The sequence below is a fragment of the Rhinatrema bivittatum genome, chromosome 8 (assembly GCF_901001135.1).
Source record: "Rhinatrema bivittatum chromosome 8, aRhiBiv1.1, whole genome shotgun sequence".
Taxonomy (NCBI): Eukaryota; Metazoa; Chordata; class Amphibia; order Gymnophiona; family Rhinatrematidae; genus Rhinatrema; species Rhinatrema bivittatum.
This window is the reverse complement of record NC_042622.1, coordinates 119,673,196-119,690,009: the sequence shown is the minus strand read 5'-3', so window position 1 is coordinate 119,690,009 and position 16,814 is coordinate 119,673,196. Positions and strand designations below refer to the sequence as shown.

The 16,814-nt window shown below is 42.7% G+C and overlaps 1 protein-coding gene across 1 annotated transcript in view; it reads right to left on the bottom strand.

Moving 5' to 3' along the window:
- The window catches only part of MORN5 (MORN repeat containing 5), a 106,903-nt gene that overhangs the window by 44,413 nt on the left and 45,676 nt on the right, over positions 1–16,814 (bottom strand). Inside the window, exon 3 of the mRNA XM_029614668.1 lies at positions 2,370–2,481. Within this exon, the coding sequence (XP_029470528.1) occupies positions 2,370–2,481 (112 nt within the window). The remainder of the gene's footprint in view (positions 1–2,369; positions 2,482–16,814) is intronic.

Here is a 16,814-nt window from a genome sequence, read left to right as displayed (position 1 = left end):
CAAAAGTGTTCCGTGATTGGGCTCCATCCTGTGATGTCACCCATATGTGAGGACTATCATCCTGCTTGTCCTGTGAGAATGATGAGAAAGTGAGGGAGGGTACTAACATTCAACACTTTTTATGTGTGTAAATGTTTACCCGTATAAAAAGGACTTTTTGAAAATTGCACAGCTAACCACTCAGGTTTTCAGGATATTCATAATGAATATTCATGAGATAGATTTGCATACACTAGAAACCCAGGGTATACAAATCTATCTCATACCTATTCATTGTGACAATCCTGAAACCTGACTGGCTAAGTATGCCTCCAGAAGAGGACTGGGAAACAGTGATTTAAATACCTTCAAAGTATCAAAGTACAGGAGGCTCTAGTACAAGGGAACATAGGATGAGGGTGAAAGGGGGGAGACTCAGGCATAATCTAAAGAAATATTTCTTTGCAGAGAAGGTGGTGATACATGGAACAGCCTCCCAGCGGAGGTGGTAGAGACAAGAACAGTATCTGAATTCAAGAAAGCATAGGACAGGATGAGCTGAGAGATGAGCAGACAACACAGGCCATAAGGTTTGCTATCAAATTTCTATGTTTCTAAGTTTGGAACTTAGGTGGACAAACTCTTTTGAATATTGATCTCAATGTAGCTTAGTCTAAATATTCCTTTTAAGCAGCGCACAACTTTAATCTGTCTCATGTACAACTGCTGTGTCTCCATGCAAATCAGAATTTAGCTGTCCCCCTAGTTCAACTATCTAGTTATCTCCAGCCAGACTGCTGAGATTATGTGAGTTCTTCCTCCCACTTGCCTCCTGCAGCCAAACAGCTGAGCCTGACTGAGTCCTCCAACCTATCTTCTGCAGTCCTTCTGTGGGGGGAGTGCAAAGCACAGTAAAAACTTGCTTTCCTTCTCAACCATCTTCTACTTCTTGCTCCTGCCTGCAGCTAATCAGGTGAATCCTTCCTCCAATGGCCTGCATCTAAATGGACAGCAGAGCTTGAATGTGATGATCTCTGTGATTTTTATCTCCAGAGGCAAGGGAGAGGAGGAAGTAAACTCTGGTAGCTTGGTGCTAAGAGGGAGGGGAGATGTGAGGGGAAAGATAGAGGGATGGATGCCACAGAAGGGGTGGGGAGAGAGGCAGGGGCAGATACTTGGGAAAGGGAGAAGAGACAGGAACAAATGCTCCAGAAGGGGAAAAGAGATGAGACGACATGCTGGAGAAGGGGAAAAGCAGTGGGGGTGGTTGAAGGGAAAGGCAGGGAGTAGATGTTGGGGAAGAAGGGGAAGAAGAGGCAATGGGCAGATGCTGGAGAAAGTGGAAGAGGTAGAGGGCAGATGGGGAAGAGGAATGGAGGGTTGGAGGGCTGGTGGAGTCAAAGCATGAGAAATGAGAATGGGAAAGGAGGTGTTATACAGATGAGAGATGGTATGAAGATGAAGGAATAAGAAAATGAGGTAGAGGGGATAAAGGACAAAGAAAAAGAATGGAAGTGTAAGAGAGTAAATGGAGTGGAGGGGTAGATGAGGGATCTTAAAGATGTGAAAAAAGCTAAGGAAGACTGAGAAGAAAAATGCTGTCAAAAGAAGGAAAAAGATGGATTCTGAGAAGAGAACTATTCATACCCCCTCCCCCAAGTCCACACGCCTCTGCTCCACAAAAGACCGCACCTTCTCCCTTGCTGGACCCACCCTCTGGAACTCCATGTCGACCGATCTTCAGCAAGAGCCAAGCACACAAACATTAAAAAAAAAAAAACAACCTCAAGCCATGGTTATTCAAACAAGCTTTTCCCTGAATAGTCACTGCCCCCGCGCCCCCCCTACTCTCGACCTTTGCAGAAATCCTTAAACCCTTCCCTTAATGCTCTGCTTTTATCTCTCCTGTAAATCTCCCCTCCCCCCACTGTACCTGTATTAGTACTCCTGTAGATCGCCCACTCACTTTCTTCACCACATATTCCCCTCTAGTCAATACCACCAATTCATCAACCCCCACACACAAATATTACTGTACCCTTGTATAATCTACTGTACATGTGTATATATTGTATATATCTTATTTCCTCTATTTTTGTACAAGTTATCCCCCCCCCCCCAAGTTCTTGACGCCCTGTTTAATTTATTTCCACTGTTTAGTTCCATGTAAACAGATATGATGTTTCAACGAATACCGGACAATAAAAAAACATTTAAATAAATAAATAGATAAATAAATAAAGAGAAATGAAGAGAAAGATGGAGCTTAGGTCCCTGGTGGTGGCAGTGGTAAGGGAAACAATTTTTCTACTGCTCTCTCATTTTAGAAACTGAAAATAATATTTGTACATTTTTCTTTTGTTCCCCGTATTAGAATGTATATGCATTACCTGCAGGTTTTAAACCAGAACAGATTTCTGTATAAAATCTTCTATCGTAGCCATCACAATAAAGCCAGCTACTGTCTTTGTATTGAAGGCCATCTGGAAAGATATAATCTCCCTACAAATCAAGACAAATACACTTATACCAAATGATACAGATTATGCAAAGAAGACATTTTTTCCCTTCTGATGACAAATGTAGGGTCCCACTGGAATCCCCATGAAGGTGTGGCCTTTTAGAAAGGCTGTGCATTTAAATAGAAAGGAACATATCATCTAAAATCCCACCTTTTTGAGTCTGCTTTTAAGTCTTAACCCCTGTTTATCTAGCTTAGAGCCTTATTGTTTTAACCATTTTTTCTAAAATAAATGAAATTCCCAAAGTATCTTTGCTCTGTATGTTTGTCTTGTTTTGATTGTAAGGTCTAGTGAAAAGGAACTAACTGTCTCATGTGTTTTTGAAGTGCACTGCGTACGTTGAGTAGTGTTATGTATGTGATAAATATCTATGCCACAGGTCTAGAGGACTGTGCGTGCGGGGAGGAAGGGTGCGCCTGACACTGCCGCACTGTTTCTACCGCGGCCTTACTGTATCGACCTGTATGTGAGGCTACTGAAATGGTTGTTTCCTGTGTCTATATAAGACAGTAACCACTAGAGGTGCTGTGGATTTTTTTCTTTTTATAATTTTTTCTTTATTGAATTTTCATTTTTTTCACAAGCAGAACTTGTTCCAGAAAATTAAGACAAATAAACTTGTATTTATACAACAGGAAATATTCAAAAGGTAATCTCACCCCAATATTTGTCTTATAATAATAACAGGTAATTTAAGAGAAAACAAGGTTACAATAGAGTGCTTATACAGGAAATATAGATTATTTAAGAAATAATCTGATCCTATACCCCATCACAAATATATACCGAACCAGGCCTAGGGACTAATTAGGAATGAGAGTCCAGGAATTCCCGTAGCTGAGAGGGTTAAAAAAACAGGTACTTAGAGCTTTGATAACTAAGAAAGCATTTACAAGGAAATCTCAAATCTAGTTTTGCCCCTTTATTTGTAGCCTCCATTTTCATATGAAGAAATTTCCTCCTCCGATCTTGCGTAGCTCTAGTGATGTCTGGAAAATCCCAAACGTTTTGGCCAGGGAACAGCAAATGACAATTACGTAGAAAAAATCTTAACACAGAGTTTCTGTCGTGATCCTGCTCACGGCAGGGCCGCAAGCAGTCTCTTACCTTTTTTCAGGCCAGCCGGCCCAACCTCCGATGTCGTCACCGGCACAGAAGGAGCCGTGCCGAGGTTCCCTGTAGTGGCAAGAGGCCGCCATCGTGCAGGTGCGGCAGGAGCCGTGCCGGGGCTTTCTCCCATGGCTGGAGCCGAGCTCCTGCAGCCTCTGCAGCCCGGAGGCTGTCCCTGTGCTCCTACAGCGGCTGGTGCCGTGTTGCTTCCTCCTGTGCGGCTCGGAGGCCGCCGCCCCACTCCTTACGCGGCTAGAGCGGCATTGTTGCTCTCTATGTGGCCCGGAGGCCACCGTCTCTCCCCTCTTGTGGCTGAAACTGCACTGCTGCCCTCATGCGGCCTGGAGACCGCTGACCTACCTCGGGCCCTCCGTGGGGAGAGGGCCTGCATCCCCAATCTCGCCTGGAGCTGCCAGTGATCCTCCTTCAGCAGCAGGGAGTCGTCCCTGACACCAGGGTCTGCTGTGAGGCCTAGTTCCAGCTTCTGCTTCAGCCCTACAGTCTTCGTGCAGCAGGGCTGCACTGCTTCCTCTCCCTAGGGGCAGGCCTGCATCTTTCAGCCTGAGTTAAAGGGCCAGGAGGGAATGGTTCCTCTGGTCCCATCTGCAAGCTCCGCCTTGGGTGCTTCCTGCTTCATCCTGTAAAAGGGTTCCTCAGTCATTCCAGCTTGGCCTTTGCAAGGAGTAAGTCCTCCCTAGGACTCCACATCTGTTCTCCTCCTAGGCACTCTGTTCCATGTGGGATCCTGAGTCTTCGTCCAGATGTTCTTCGTTCCTTGGTCTCTTGTCGTCTTTGTTCCAGATGTTCTCCTGATGTCTTCTGCTTCCCTGATGTTCCTGTCTCCAAGCTGTTACAGATGTCTTCAGCTCCGTTCTGACCCGTCCCTCGTGGTCCGTGACCAGCCTGGTTGGGCTGGTAGGGTGCGTAGTGGCCCAGTGGTCCGCGACCACCCCGGCTGGGGTGTGTAGGGCGCCGGTGGGCCTTCCATCAGACGCCGCTGAAGAGTCATCTCGTCCTATCTGAGTTCCATCTCGGATCAGCATCCTCAACGCTTGAGCCTTTGTTGTCCTCCATGTTTGAGTTTTGTCGTCCTCCACATCTGAGCTTCGTCGTCCTCCACGTCTGAGCTTTGTCATCCTCCATGTTTGAGCTTCGTCGTCCTCAACATCTGAGCCTTCGGCATCCTCAACGTCTGAGCCTTCAGCATCCTCAACGTTTGAGCCTTCGGCTATCTCCAAGCCAAGTTTGCCTTTGTCCTCGAATGAACTCTGTTTCGTCAGACCAAGGTGTGGTCCACACCTTGCCTTGGTTGGCTGTGGAGGGTGCCCTTCGGTACTGGCTTTAGAGTCTTCGTCTACCTCATTGCCTGAGTTTTCGTTTACCCTGAAACGCCCTGTTGTCTTCGTCTGTCTTGCCACACCTGCTGTCTTTGTCTGTCATGTTACGCCTGATGTCTTCGTCTACCTTGACCTCTGTCCGGCCTGCTGCTTCCCACCGCTCCCTAGCGGCAGTCCGAAAGGGCTTGGAACGGTCGGAGGACCATTCAGAGCCCACCATTGCATTGGTGGTCTCAAGGAAGCGTGCAGGTCTGGTCAAGGCTCAGGATAAGGACGTTTCACTGCAAGGGCACACATCTTGTCCCGCGCTCGAAAGGGCACCCTGGTGCTCTTTCCCATCCGCAGTGCTACAGTTTCTTTCAGATATAAATGCAAATGTGATTAGTAAAGTTGCTCTATTCTGAATAACCATCTCTTGAGACATTTCTAGCAGCTCAGAAATATTTGTAGGTGAAATAGATTCCAGATTCTTAGGTATATCTCCTTCTGATTTAAATAGAAAAATGGCTTTTGTTATCATGGGTATGGCTTCAGATGGAAATTTAAGGATTTGTATTAAATAGCTCTTGAATACTTCCTTTGGAGGTAGAAGTTTGATATAAGAAAAATTTAAAATCCTTAAATTGTAGCTTCGTAGAGAATTTTCTAAATTTTCCATTTTCTTTGTCACAACAACATCTGATTGAACTAACTTTTGTTGGATCACTTCAACTTTGGTAATTCTTGTTTCCAATTCCACAACTTTAATATCCTGTTGCTCAAAATGATAAAGGGGATGGAACAGCTCCTCTATGAGGAAAGGCTGAAGAGGTTAGGGCTGTTCAGCTTGGAGAAGAGACGGCTGAGGGGGGATATGATAGAGGCCTTTAAGATCATGAGAGTTCTTGAAAGAGTAGATGTGAATTGGTTATTTACACTTTCGGATAATAGAAGGACTAGGGGGCATTCCATGAAGTTAGCAAGTAGCACATTTAAGACTAAGCGGAGAAAATTCTTTTTCACTCATTGCACAATAAAGCTCTGGAATTTACCAGAGGATGTGGTTAGTGCAGTTAGTGAAGCTGGGTTCAACAAAGATTTGGATAAATTCTTGGAGAAGTCCATTAACTGCTATTAATCAAGTTGACTTAGGGAATAGCCACTGCTTTTAATTGCATCAGTAGCATGGGATCTTCTTGGTGTTTGGGTAATTGCCAGGTTCTTGTGGCCTGGTTTGGCCTCTGTTGGAAACAGGATGCTGGGCTTGATGGACCCTTGGTCTGACACAGCATGGCAATTTCTTATGTTCTTATGTTTTCTATTACTTGCACTCGATGATTATTTTCCATAATTACATCAGTTAAAGATGATATAGCTTCTTCCACTGCAATTAATGCTGTCCATACATTTTCTAATATGATTTCTTTAGATTTTTCAAACAAAGAAATTGTCTTCGAGAATACCTGAGACTTCTATTCTCCTTCTCTCATAGTACTGCCTCTATTTCCAGCATTTTCAGGCAGCTTTATTACGTGAGATAGGCCCTTGGAACCTGTCTCAAACGGATTCTCCGAAGGTAAAACCACAAACGTTTCCCTTGTCGGAGCTATAGTTGTAGAGATGTTGCTCACATCCAAATTCTCCGATAGTAAGGCTGCAGGAAGTGGAGGTATGTTCGGTTCGCTGGGGCTTAATGATATTGCCTCAACCGGTGTAAACGGCAAACGCTCAACGTCGATCTGCACAATGGCTCTCCCCTCCGGCATTAGGAGTGCTGCGAAAAAGATTTCAATCTGTGGTTGTAAACGCTTAGGCATGGGGGAAGAACTTGATACTTCCTTCAGACAAGCTTTCCTCGTTGTATGCGGCATTATTCCAGGAAAGACAAGTAACAAGAAAAAGGGCAGAGAGAGAACCCTCCTTCAGCGTGTGGATCAGTTGGTAGCCATCTTGTTTTCTATTGGGCTGTGGATTTTTGTGTTGGATATATAAAAAGAAGGAATATTTCTTTTCAATTCCCTATTTTCTGGAGAAATCTTAGGCCCAATTGAGTGGGACATGGATTTGTGGAGATGTACAGTAAAAAACTTTCTGGTTGATTTTACTTTTTGAGGTTAGTGAAGACTCTTTATTTCAGAGCTTCAGTTCAAAAAGGAAAGTTTTTCCACCTTTCCTGTCACTTTTTCTTAGGGGACTTGTTTATTTCCCATCTGATTCACTCAGCCCAAAAGAGTCAGTGTCCACAAAGAAAAAAATCTTGGAGGTGAAAAGACTCAACCACTTTCCAGAGAAAGTAGAAGACACAGGAGGAGAAGAGGCTTACAAGAGGCTTACTTTCTGCTTATACCCATCCAGTATACTCCAGAGACTCAAGGAGGTGCCTAATCAGTACAAAGGAGAATCAGAAAAGTGGAAGTAAAGAAAATGATTCAAACAGAATTTCAACATTACTCAGGTACCATTTACAAAGAAATCTAAATTGGAGGGAGTGTCCTTTGTACAAAGTCCTGATAGTCCCTAAAGACAAGTTGGAATAGCTGGTGGAGGCCCTAAATTTAAAAAAGGAATAAGGGGGGACCCAGTAACAGAAGAGGGACCACACAATTGCTGGGTCAAGTATTTATTTCTGAATTGTGGATTTACCAAAGGAAAGTATATTCTGTGTCAGATTTGTTATTTTGGCATAAGTGCGTCTGAAAATTTTATGTTGGAACAGCAATCAAGTGTCCCTCTGGTTCTTTTAAATGCACTTAGTGATTAACACTTTTAACATCCTGTGGCCTGAAGGATATCTCCTCCCTGACAAAGAATCCACTGTATGAAGCTTGAAGAGAGTGGATTGTGATTATTTGTGTGAAATCTGCCCCTATATTTTTGTGACTGACCCTGTAAATCTTAAAGTATTCCCCGAGTTCAGGGCTAAAACAAATAATTTAAAAACTTTTAACTAACTCCATAATTAGCTTTTAATTTAATAAAATTAAGATGCAGACAGACGTCCAGCAGTAAGTTGGGGGCTATCCATTCTTTTGCACCGAGTGTATGATTGTCTACATTGGTGAGGTGTTGTATGTATGCACCAGGTGCAAAGAGCTCTTGGCTCTTAGAGAATGCATCCAATCTCTGGAGGCCAAAGTGGCAGACCTGGAGGAGCTGAGGCAAACAGTGAGTATACAGAGGAATCTTTCAGGGACATAGTAGAATGGTCCCAACTCCAGTCAAACAGCCCTTGTACTGCTTTGAAAGATTAAGGTCACCTGGCAAGAGACCACCACCTAGGTGTGATAGGAAGTGTTCTTGTAGTATGGACCTGCCCATTATCCTCTTGCACCTAGAATGTGTCTCCAGGGCCATGTGTTCAAGAGGGAACGGTTAGGATGAATATTGTTGTGGATGATTCGATCATTAGCAGTGTAGATAGTTGGGTGGCTGACAGGTGTGAGGATTGCTTGGTAAATTGCCTGCCTGTTGTGATGAAAGTGGACCTCACGCACCATCTAGATAAGATTTTAGAGAGTGCTGGGCAGGAGCCAACTGTCTTGGTACATGTGGGTACCAATGAAATAGGAAGGTGAAAGAGAGAAGTTCTAAAGGCTAAATTTGGGGTCTTATGTAGGAAACTGATATTCAGAACTGACAGAGTTGCATTTTCAGAAATATTCCCAGTTTCATGCGCAGGGCCCCAGAGGCAGGATGAGTTCCAGAGTCTCACAGGCTGATGTAAAATCAGTGCAGGGAAAACGGGCACTCAAGATTGAGCGCCCGCTCTCCTAATGCATGCTCATAAACCTCTAGGGGGCACCAGATTTACAATTTAAATCAGCTGCCACGGTAAAAAAGAGGCGCTAGGGGAAATTGTGCGCTCCTAGAGCCTCCTCAGCAGCAGGCGCCCAGGAGAGATGACAGTCAGCGGGTTAGGAAAATGGATGCTCATTAATTGAGCATCCCTTTTCCTAATCTGACAGCCTGCACACTTAAAAATTTTATTTTTTTTTAAAGTTTCTCCTTCTTTTTGTTCCTCTGACTTAATATTGCCACAATATTAAGTTGGAGGAAGTATATAAAAGCACGATTTCCTGCATTTCTTTTTTTTTTTTTTAATTTTAAATTTTTAAAGTTTTTCCACTATTTTTCAAGATATACACTTGAATTGAATACAGAAGAGCAGGATACATTAATCTTCAGGAATATACAATAAAGAGAAAAAGAAAAGAAAAACAACTGTAATACAAATACTACTGTCATTTTATAAACTGTAAATTTTTTTTTAACTTTTAACTATTCAAGTTAAACAAAAACATTAAGATTCTCATTAGATTCCAAATTCCTCTCTTCAACCTAAGTCCTCAATAAGGGGATCCAATTAACAACCACAGGAAATATCTTAGTAGGAAACATTAGGCTATCAGGTGCCAATATATCATTGCATCGGATATCAGAGCTGAACTATCTATTCCAGGGGTGGGCACTTCCGGTCCTCGAGGGCCACAAACCAGTCTGGTTTTCAGGATATCCCTAATGAATATGCATGAGAGAGATTTGCATGCACTCTGCCTCAGTTGTATGCAAATCTATGTCATGCATATTCATTAGGATATCCTAAAACCTCGACAGGTTTGTGGCCCTCGAGGACTGGAATTGCCCATCCCTAATCTATTCCCTTCTAAGGCAACTGGAAAGGAAGAAACCCTGTTAATATCAGAAGGAAATTTATTAGCAAGAAAAGCCATTAATTGCGTAGGCAAGAAAGAAATATAGGATACATTACGATACTTAAGAATGCACTTACACGGATATTTTAAAAGAAAAAATGCACCTATTTCTAAAGCCCTAGGCCTTAATAAAAGCAATTGCTTCCTTTTCTTTTGAGTGTGGTTTGCAAGATCAGGATATTTGCTGACTTTAAGGTCCAGAAAAGTCATCGATGACGGAAAAAGGATCTCAGGACCCAATCACGGTCAGATTCAAGCAGGAAGGTGACTATTAAAGTTGCTGGAGATATTAGGTCTTTTTGGGAAGACTCTAGCAAATTCAAGATATCCATTTGAGGAATACCCATTGGTGTTATAACTTGGAAACCTTCTTGGTCCGAAGTAATCTTCTTAAAAGGTGTATGTACTGACCAACTGGCCAAATTGAAGAAAAGATTGTGAAATGCTAGAAGAAATTAAAAAAGCAAACAAATTTGGCAACATAATAATAATGGGAGATTTCAATTACCCCAGTATTGATTGGGTTAATGTCTCATTGGGAGATGCAAAAGATGTTATGTTTCTAGATGCCATAAATGACGCTTTATGAAGCAACAGTTCCTAAAACTGATGAGAGGGCAGCTACTTTAAATCTAGTCCTCAGTGAAACAAAGGACCTGGTACGAGGGGTTGCTATGGTGGGGCTGCTATGCAATAGCAATCATAATGAAATCAAATTTGACATAATCACTGGAGGGAGAACATTAAGTAAAACTACCACAGTAGCAAATAACTTTAAAAAGGGAGACTATGATAGAAGGGGAAATTAATTAGAAAAAATCTAAAAGGAGTGGTTGCTAGGGGTAAATTTCATGAGGCATGGACATTGTTTAAAAATACCATTTTGGAAGCCCATATAAAATGCATTTCATGCATTAAAAAAGGTCAAAGAAAGATTAAACAATTGCAAATGTAATTTAATGGTGAGGTAAAGGAGGCATTAAAGCTAAAAGGGCATCGTTCAAAAAATGGCAAGCAGACCCAAACAATGAAAATATGTAAGAGAATAAGCACTGGCAAGTAAGATGTAAAACAACAGTTAGACAGGCCAAGAAAGACTTTGAGAAAATGCTTGCCAGTGAGACAAAAACTAATAATAAAAACTTTTTCAAGTACATTTGAAGCATAAAGCCTGTGAGGGGCAAAAGGCGTGCGTAAGGAAATAGCAGAAAAACTGAATGAATTCTTTGCTTCAGCAGTTACGAAGGAGGATGCTGGGAACATACCCACACCTGAAACATTGTTTAATGGTGGAAATTCTGAGCTATTAAGACAAATATCTGTGACAGTGAAGGATGTCATAGATCATACAGAAAACTAAAGAGTAACAAATTACCAGGACCAGATGGCATCCAGCCCAGACTTCTAAAAGAACTAAAATATGAAATCACTAACCTGTTACTAATAATCTATGACCTATCGTTTAAAACAGCCACAATTCCTGAAAACTGGAAAGTGGCTAATGTGACACCGATTTTTAAAAAGGACTCCAGAGGTAATCCGGTAAACTATAGACCAGCGAGCCTGATTTTGGTGCCCTGCAAAATGATAGCAAGTATTCTTAAAAACAAAATCTCTGCCCATATAGATAGACATGCTTAATGGAGAAGAGTCAACATGGTTTTAGAAAGGGGATGCTTAACTTACTAATCTTTTAGAATTTTTTGAAGGTGTAAATAAACATTTAGATACAAGTGAGCCAGTTGATATAGAGTATTTAGATTTTCAGAAGGCATTTGACAATGTCCCCAATGACAGACTCCTCAGGAAATTACAAAGTGTTCTATTGTGGATTGGTAACTGGTTAAAAGAACAGAAGATAGGACTAAATGGTCATTTTTCCAAATGGAAAAAGGTCAAAAAACCCAACCTGGATCCAGATATCTCTGCTAACTTCCAGCCCATCGCCAATCTACCATTTATCGCCAAACTAATGGAAAAAGTAGTCAACAATCAACTCTCCGATTACCTCAACGTCCACAACATTCTCTACCCTTCCCAGTTCAAATTCTGGAAACGCCTAAACACGGAATCCCTTCTAATCTCGCTTACAGACAACATCTTAATGGGCCTAGATAAAGGCCAATCCTATCTATTGGCTCTGCTCGACATTTCAGCAGCATTCGACACCGTGAACCACTCAATTCTCATCAACCGACTTTCGGACATCGGCATCTCTGGCACCGCCCTCAGCTGGTTTAAATCTTTCCTCAATAACAGGATATACAAGGTCAGAATAAACAATAAAGAATCCCACCCTGTTTCTGCCACTCACGGAGTACCTCAGGGCTCGACTCTTTCCCCTACACTGTTTAACATTTATCTGCTTCCCCTTTGCCAGCTTCTATCAACTCTTAAACTGACCCACTTCATCTACACTGACGACGTGCAGATCTTGATCCCCATCTCAGATCCCATCACCGAAACCATAAATTTCTGGAACAGTTGTCTTCACTCCATCAATCGTCTCCTCTCCAGCCTCAGCCTTGTCCTCAACACTTCCAAAACTGACCTCCTTTTCATCTCTCCTAACGACTGCAACCCCCTCGTCAGCAACCCCATCATCCCATCAGTGAACCACGTGAGAGAACTAGGCGCTATTAAAGACACCCGAATGAATTTCAAAACATTTATAAACAATACCACAAAAGAATGCTTCCATAAGCTACATGTGCTAAAACAGCTCAGACCCCTCTTACACCATCATGATTACCGCTCAGTCCTCCAGGCCATACTGTTTTCAAAAATTGACTACTGTAATGCTTTACTCCTTGGCCTTCCTGCCTCCACAATTAAACCATTAAAGATGATACAGAACGCCACAGCTTGGATCTTAACCAATTCCAGGCGAAGAGACCATATCACCCCTATCCTTAAAAACTTACACTGGCTTCCCATCAACTACAGTATCCTGTTTAAGACCATGACCATTATCCACAAAACCATCTACCTTCAATCTACACTCCAACTCAAAATTCCGCTCAACCTTCACTCCTCTGCAAGACCGATCAAAGCGGCATATAAAGGATCTCTGCACGAACCCCCCACGAAATCCTCACTTCACCCCTCCATTAGGAAACGTGCACTGTCCACTGCCGGTCCCTCCCAATGGAACTCATTACCACCAGAGCTTTGACAGGAACAATGCCCTTTCACCTTCAGAAAGAAACTGAAAACATGGCTTTTCAAACTAGCCTTCCCCTAACCTATTCATAATCCCCTGTCAGTTCTACTCTGCTTCATTATAACTTCAGTAACTCTGGCTACCCTCCGGCTCCTATTATTAGGCAAGCCACTCCGATAGATTCGCAGCCCCTCCCCCCCCCCACACACACCGCATGTTCTTTCTCCCCCCACCCCCCCGCCCTGACCCCGTCATTTCCCTTCCAACCCTTAACACCACCCCATCAATCCTGTGTAGATTTACGCACCCCGAAGAACTAACTGTTGTTTGATCTCCTACTTGGTTACTTGTCAAGTAAAGTTTATAATCTACTTATTGTTTTCTCTATATTAACACTGGGGTAGATTTTATAATTTTGCGCGAGCGCGTACTTTTCTTCGCGCACCAGGCGCGAACAAAAGTACACTGGATTTTATAAGATACGCGCGTAGCCACGCGTATCTTATAAAATCCAGGGTCGGCGCGCGCAAGGGGGTGCACATTTGTTGCGTTCCGGGGCTGTGGGCAGGATTTTAAATGCCCTGCGCGTGTAAATCCGGCCGGATTTACGCGTGCAGGGCCCTCGCGCGCCGGCGCGCCTATTTTGAATAGGCCACCGGCGCGAGCACAGCCCCGGGACGCACGTAAGTCCCGGGGCTTCGTAAAAGGGGCGGGGAGGGGCGTGTCCGGGGGCGTGTCTGGGGTCAGGGGGGCGGGACCGGGGGCGTGGCGCCGGCCCGGGAGCGTGGTCGAGGCCTCCAGACCAGCCCCCGGGTCGGGTGATGGCGCACCAGCAGCCCGCTGGCGCGCGCAGATTTACATCTGCTTTCAGCAGGCGTAAATCTGCCAACAAAAGGTAGGGGGGGTTTAGATAGGGCCGGGGGGGTTAGGTAGGGGAAGGGAGGGGAAGGTGCAGGGGGTGGAAAGAAAGTTCCCTCCAAGGCCGCTCCAATTTCGGAGCGGCCTTGGAGGGAACAGGCAGTGCGCGCCGGGCTCGGCGCGCGCAGGTTGCACAAATGTGCACCCCCTTGCGCGCACCAACCCTGGATTTTATAAGATACGCGCGGCTACGCGCGTATCTTATAAAGTCCAGCGTACTTTTGTTCGCGCCTGGTGCGCGAACAAAAGTACGCGCTTGCACAAAATTATAAAATCTACCCCTGTGCGCGCGCCGGCGGCCTATGCAAAATAGGCGCGCCAACGCGCGAGGGCCCTGCGCGCGTAAATCCGGCCAGATTTATGCGCGCAGGGAATTTAAAATCCGGCCCACTATGTTTAGCCTATTCTTCCTTGCTCTCCTGTCTCGATAAGATATTTACCTTGAGCATCGGTATATTAAAAGTTTCTAAATAAATAAATAAATAAATAAACAAATAAATAAATAAATAAATTCGTGGAATACCACAGGGATCAGTACTGGGCCCTGTGCTGTTTAATATATTCATAAATATCTGGAAAAAGAAACAATGAGTGAGGGATCAAATTTGCAGATGACACAAAATTATTCAAAGTTGTTTAAACAGCAGTGGATTGTGAGGAACTGCAGAAGGACCTTGTGAGACTAGGAGACTGGGCAACTGAATGGCAGATGAAATTTAGTGTGGAAAAATGCAAAGTGATGCACATAGGGAAAAATAATCCCAATTACAGTTATACAATGCTGGATTCTGTATTGGGAATCACTACACAGGAAAAGGATCTTGAAATCCTCCGCTCAGCACACAATGATGGTCTGAAAAGCAAATAGAATGTTAGGAATGATCCGAAAAGGAATGGAAAATAAAATGGAAAATATCATATTGCCTCTGTATCGAGCCATGGTATATTCATACCTTGAATACCGTGTGCAGTTCTGGCTACCCCAACTCAAGAAAGACATAGTGGAACTAGAAAAGGTGCAGAGGAGAGTGACAAAAATCATAAATATATAAATGCTACTTATATATTTATATAAGTGCTATATATAATATTTATATAAGTGCTACTTATATAAGCAAAATATATAAGTGCTACTTATACAGAGCACTCTGTATCTGACACAAGGCACTACCAGTATATCCTTGTTACGTTTATTACGTTAAACCTCTGCCTCTGGCTATTTCAGCTCCCAAGTTCTCACGAACTTGTTTTATTGTAACTTTGCTTCTGCTTCAATGTTAATGTTATAACTCCCTTGTTCCATGTGAACCGATATGATATGATTTGTATCATGAATGTCGGTATAGAAAAGAGTTAAATAAATAAATAAAGTGGATGGAACAACTCTCCTATGATGAGAGGCTATGCAAGTTGGAACTTTTCAGCTTAGAAAAGAGATAGCTGAGAGGGGACATGATAGAAGTTTATAAAATCATGAGTAGAATAGAACAGGTAAATAAAGGATGGTTATTTATTTACCCTTTCAAATAATAATAAAACAACTGGATACTCCATGAAGCTAACAACCAGCAGATTCAAAACAGATTGTAGAAAGTACTTTTTCACTCAGCACATTGTCAAGCTATGGAATCTGTTGCCAAAGAATGTGATCATAGCAACCAGCATAGCAGGGTTTAAAAGAGGATTGGACAAATTCCTGCAGGAAAAGTCCATAATATATTATTAGCCAGGTGGATTAAAGATAGCTATTGCTATCTCTGGGAGTGAGTATGATGAAATAGATCTACTTTATGGGATATGCCAGGTTCTTGTGACCTGGATTGGTTACTGTCGGAGACAGAATGTTGGGTGCGATGGAGCTTGGTCTGATCCAGCATGGCATTTCTTATGTTCTTCTGTATTATTTGGGAATGAATATTCAGATCAGTCCAAAAGCATTAATGGCTACTTTTCAAATACAAATTTGATGTATATTTTGACATAAGCTAAGAATTTTACAGTCCCAGTAAAAGATATTAGGCTGGAGTAATTATTTTTCTGGATAAGGTGAAAAAATGTATATACGTATTTATTTTTTTTAATACAAAATTTACCCAAAGCAGTTTACAGTACTTTAGAAATTCAGCAAATGAGCAAAAGACCATTTGCAGCTTTAGAACAGTGTAAATAATTTTAAAGTAGCAGCAATTAGATATTTCACTTTGGCACTGAAAGGTATTCAACAAATACTAAGTTTATACTTATAGTGGAAAATACTAGTATTGTTTAACTCAGGATGGGGAATTGCTGCTTCACTTGCAGGACAGTTGGTCATCCTAACTCACAGAAATGTAAAACGTTCTAATTTTGCAAACAACTCAGAATCAGGTCTGTATTTTATACATCTGTCAACTTGATTTATTACCATAGAGTCTGCTCCTCATTTTAGCTGCTCCCCATTCAGCTGTAGCCACTCCTGGGATCCTTCCAGTAGAGCAGGCCAGGTACACTGTACCACTGCACAGCATGACAGCTGGAAGTCTGGACATTCTCACGGTGTTCTTTCCTACTTTTCCACCTGTATCCACATGTAACATGCCACAACATTGCTGAACAGTAGCTGCAGAAAATACTTTCTCTGACCAGCAAATTTTGAATTTTCAAAATGTTACTTGTGTAAAAATTAATATATACGCATGTAAGAAGTCGCTACTCGCATATTCCACATTTTGTAAAAATAAAAAATATGCATGCATTTTGACTTTTGCGAGCAAATATACGCATGCAAAAAAGGGGAAGTCTGGGGCGAACATTTATGTGCATAAGAGGCTATTTTAAAAGACACGCATGTAGATTTGCCAACTTAGGCCTAGATTCATCAAAATGCTATAAATATAGCGGAAATAGCACCCATGATAAAAAATGGACATGGTTAGGTTACTTTTCTGTGTATCGCATCGCAGAGCAAAATATCATATTGGGCACTGCATCAGCGCATACTGCATTGCGTCAGCACATTACATCAGTTGACAACGCGCTGCGTCAGCACATCATGTGTCATTTTACGCGGCGTGCTTTTTGTTTTATATATATACCGGTTTCCTGCAGCTGCCTC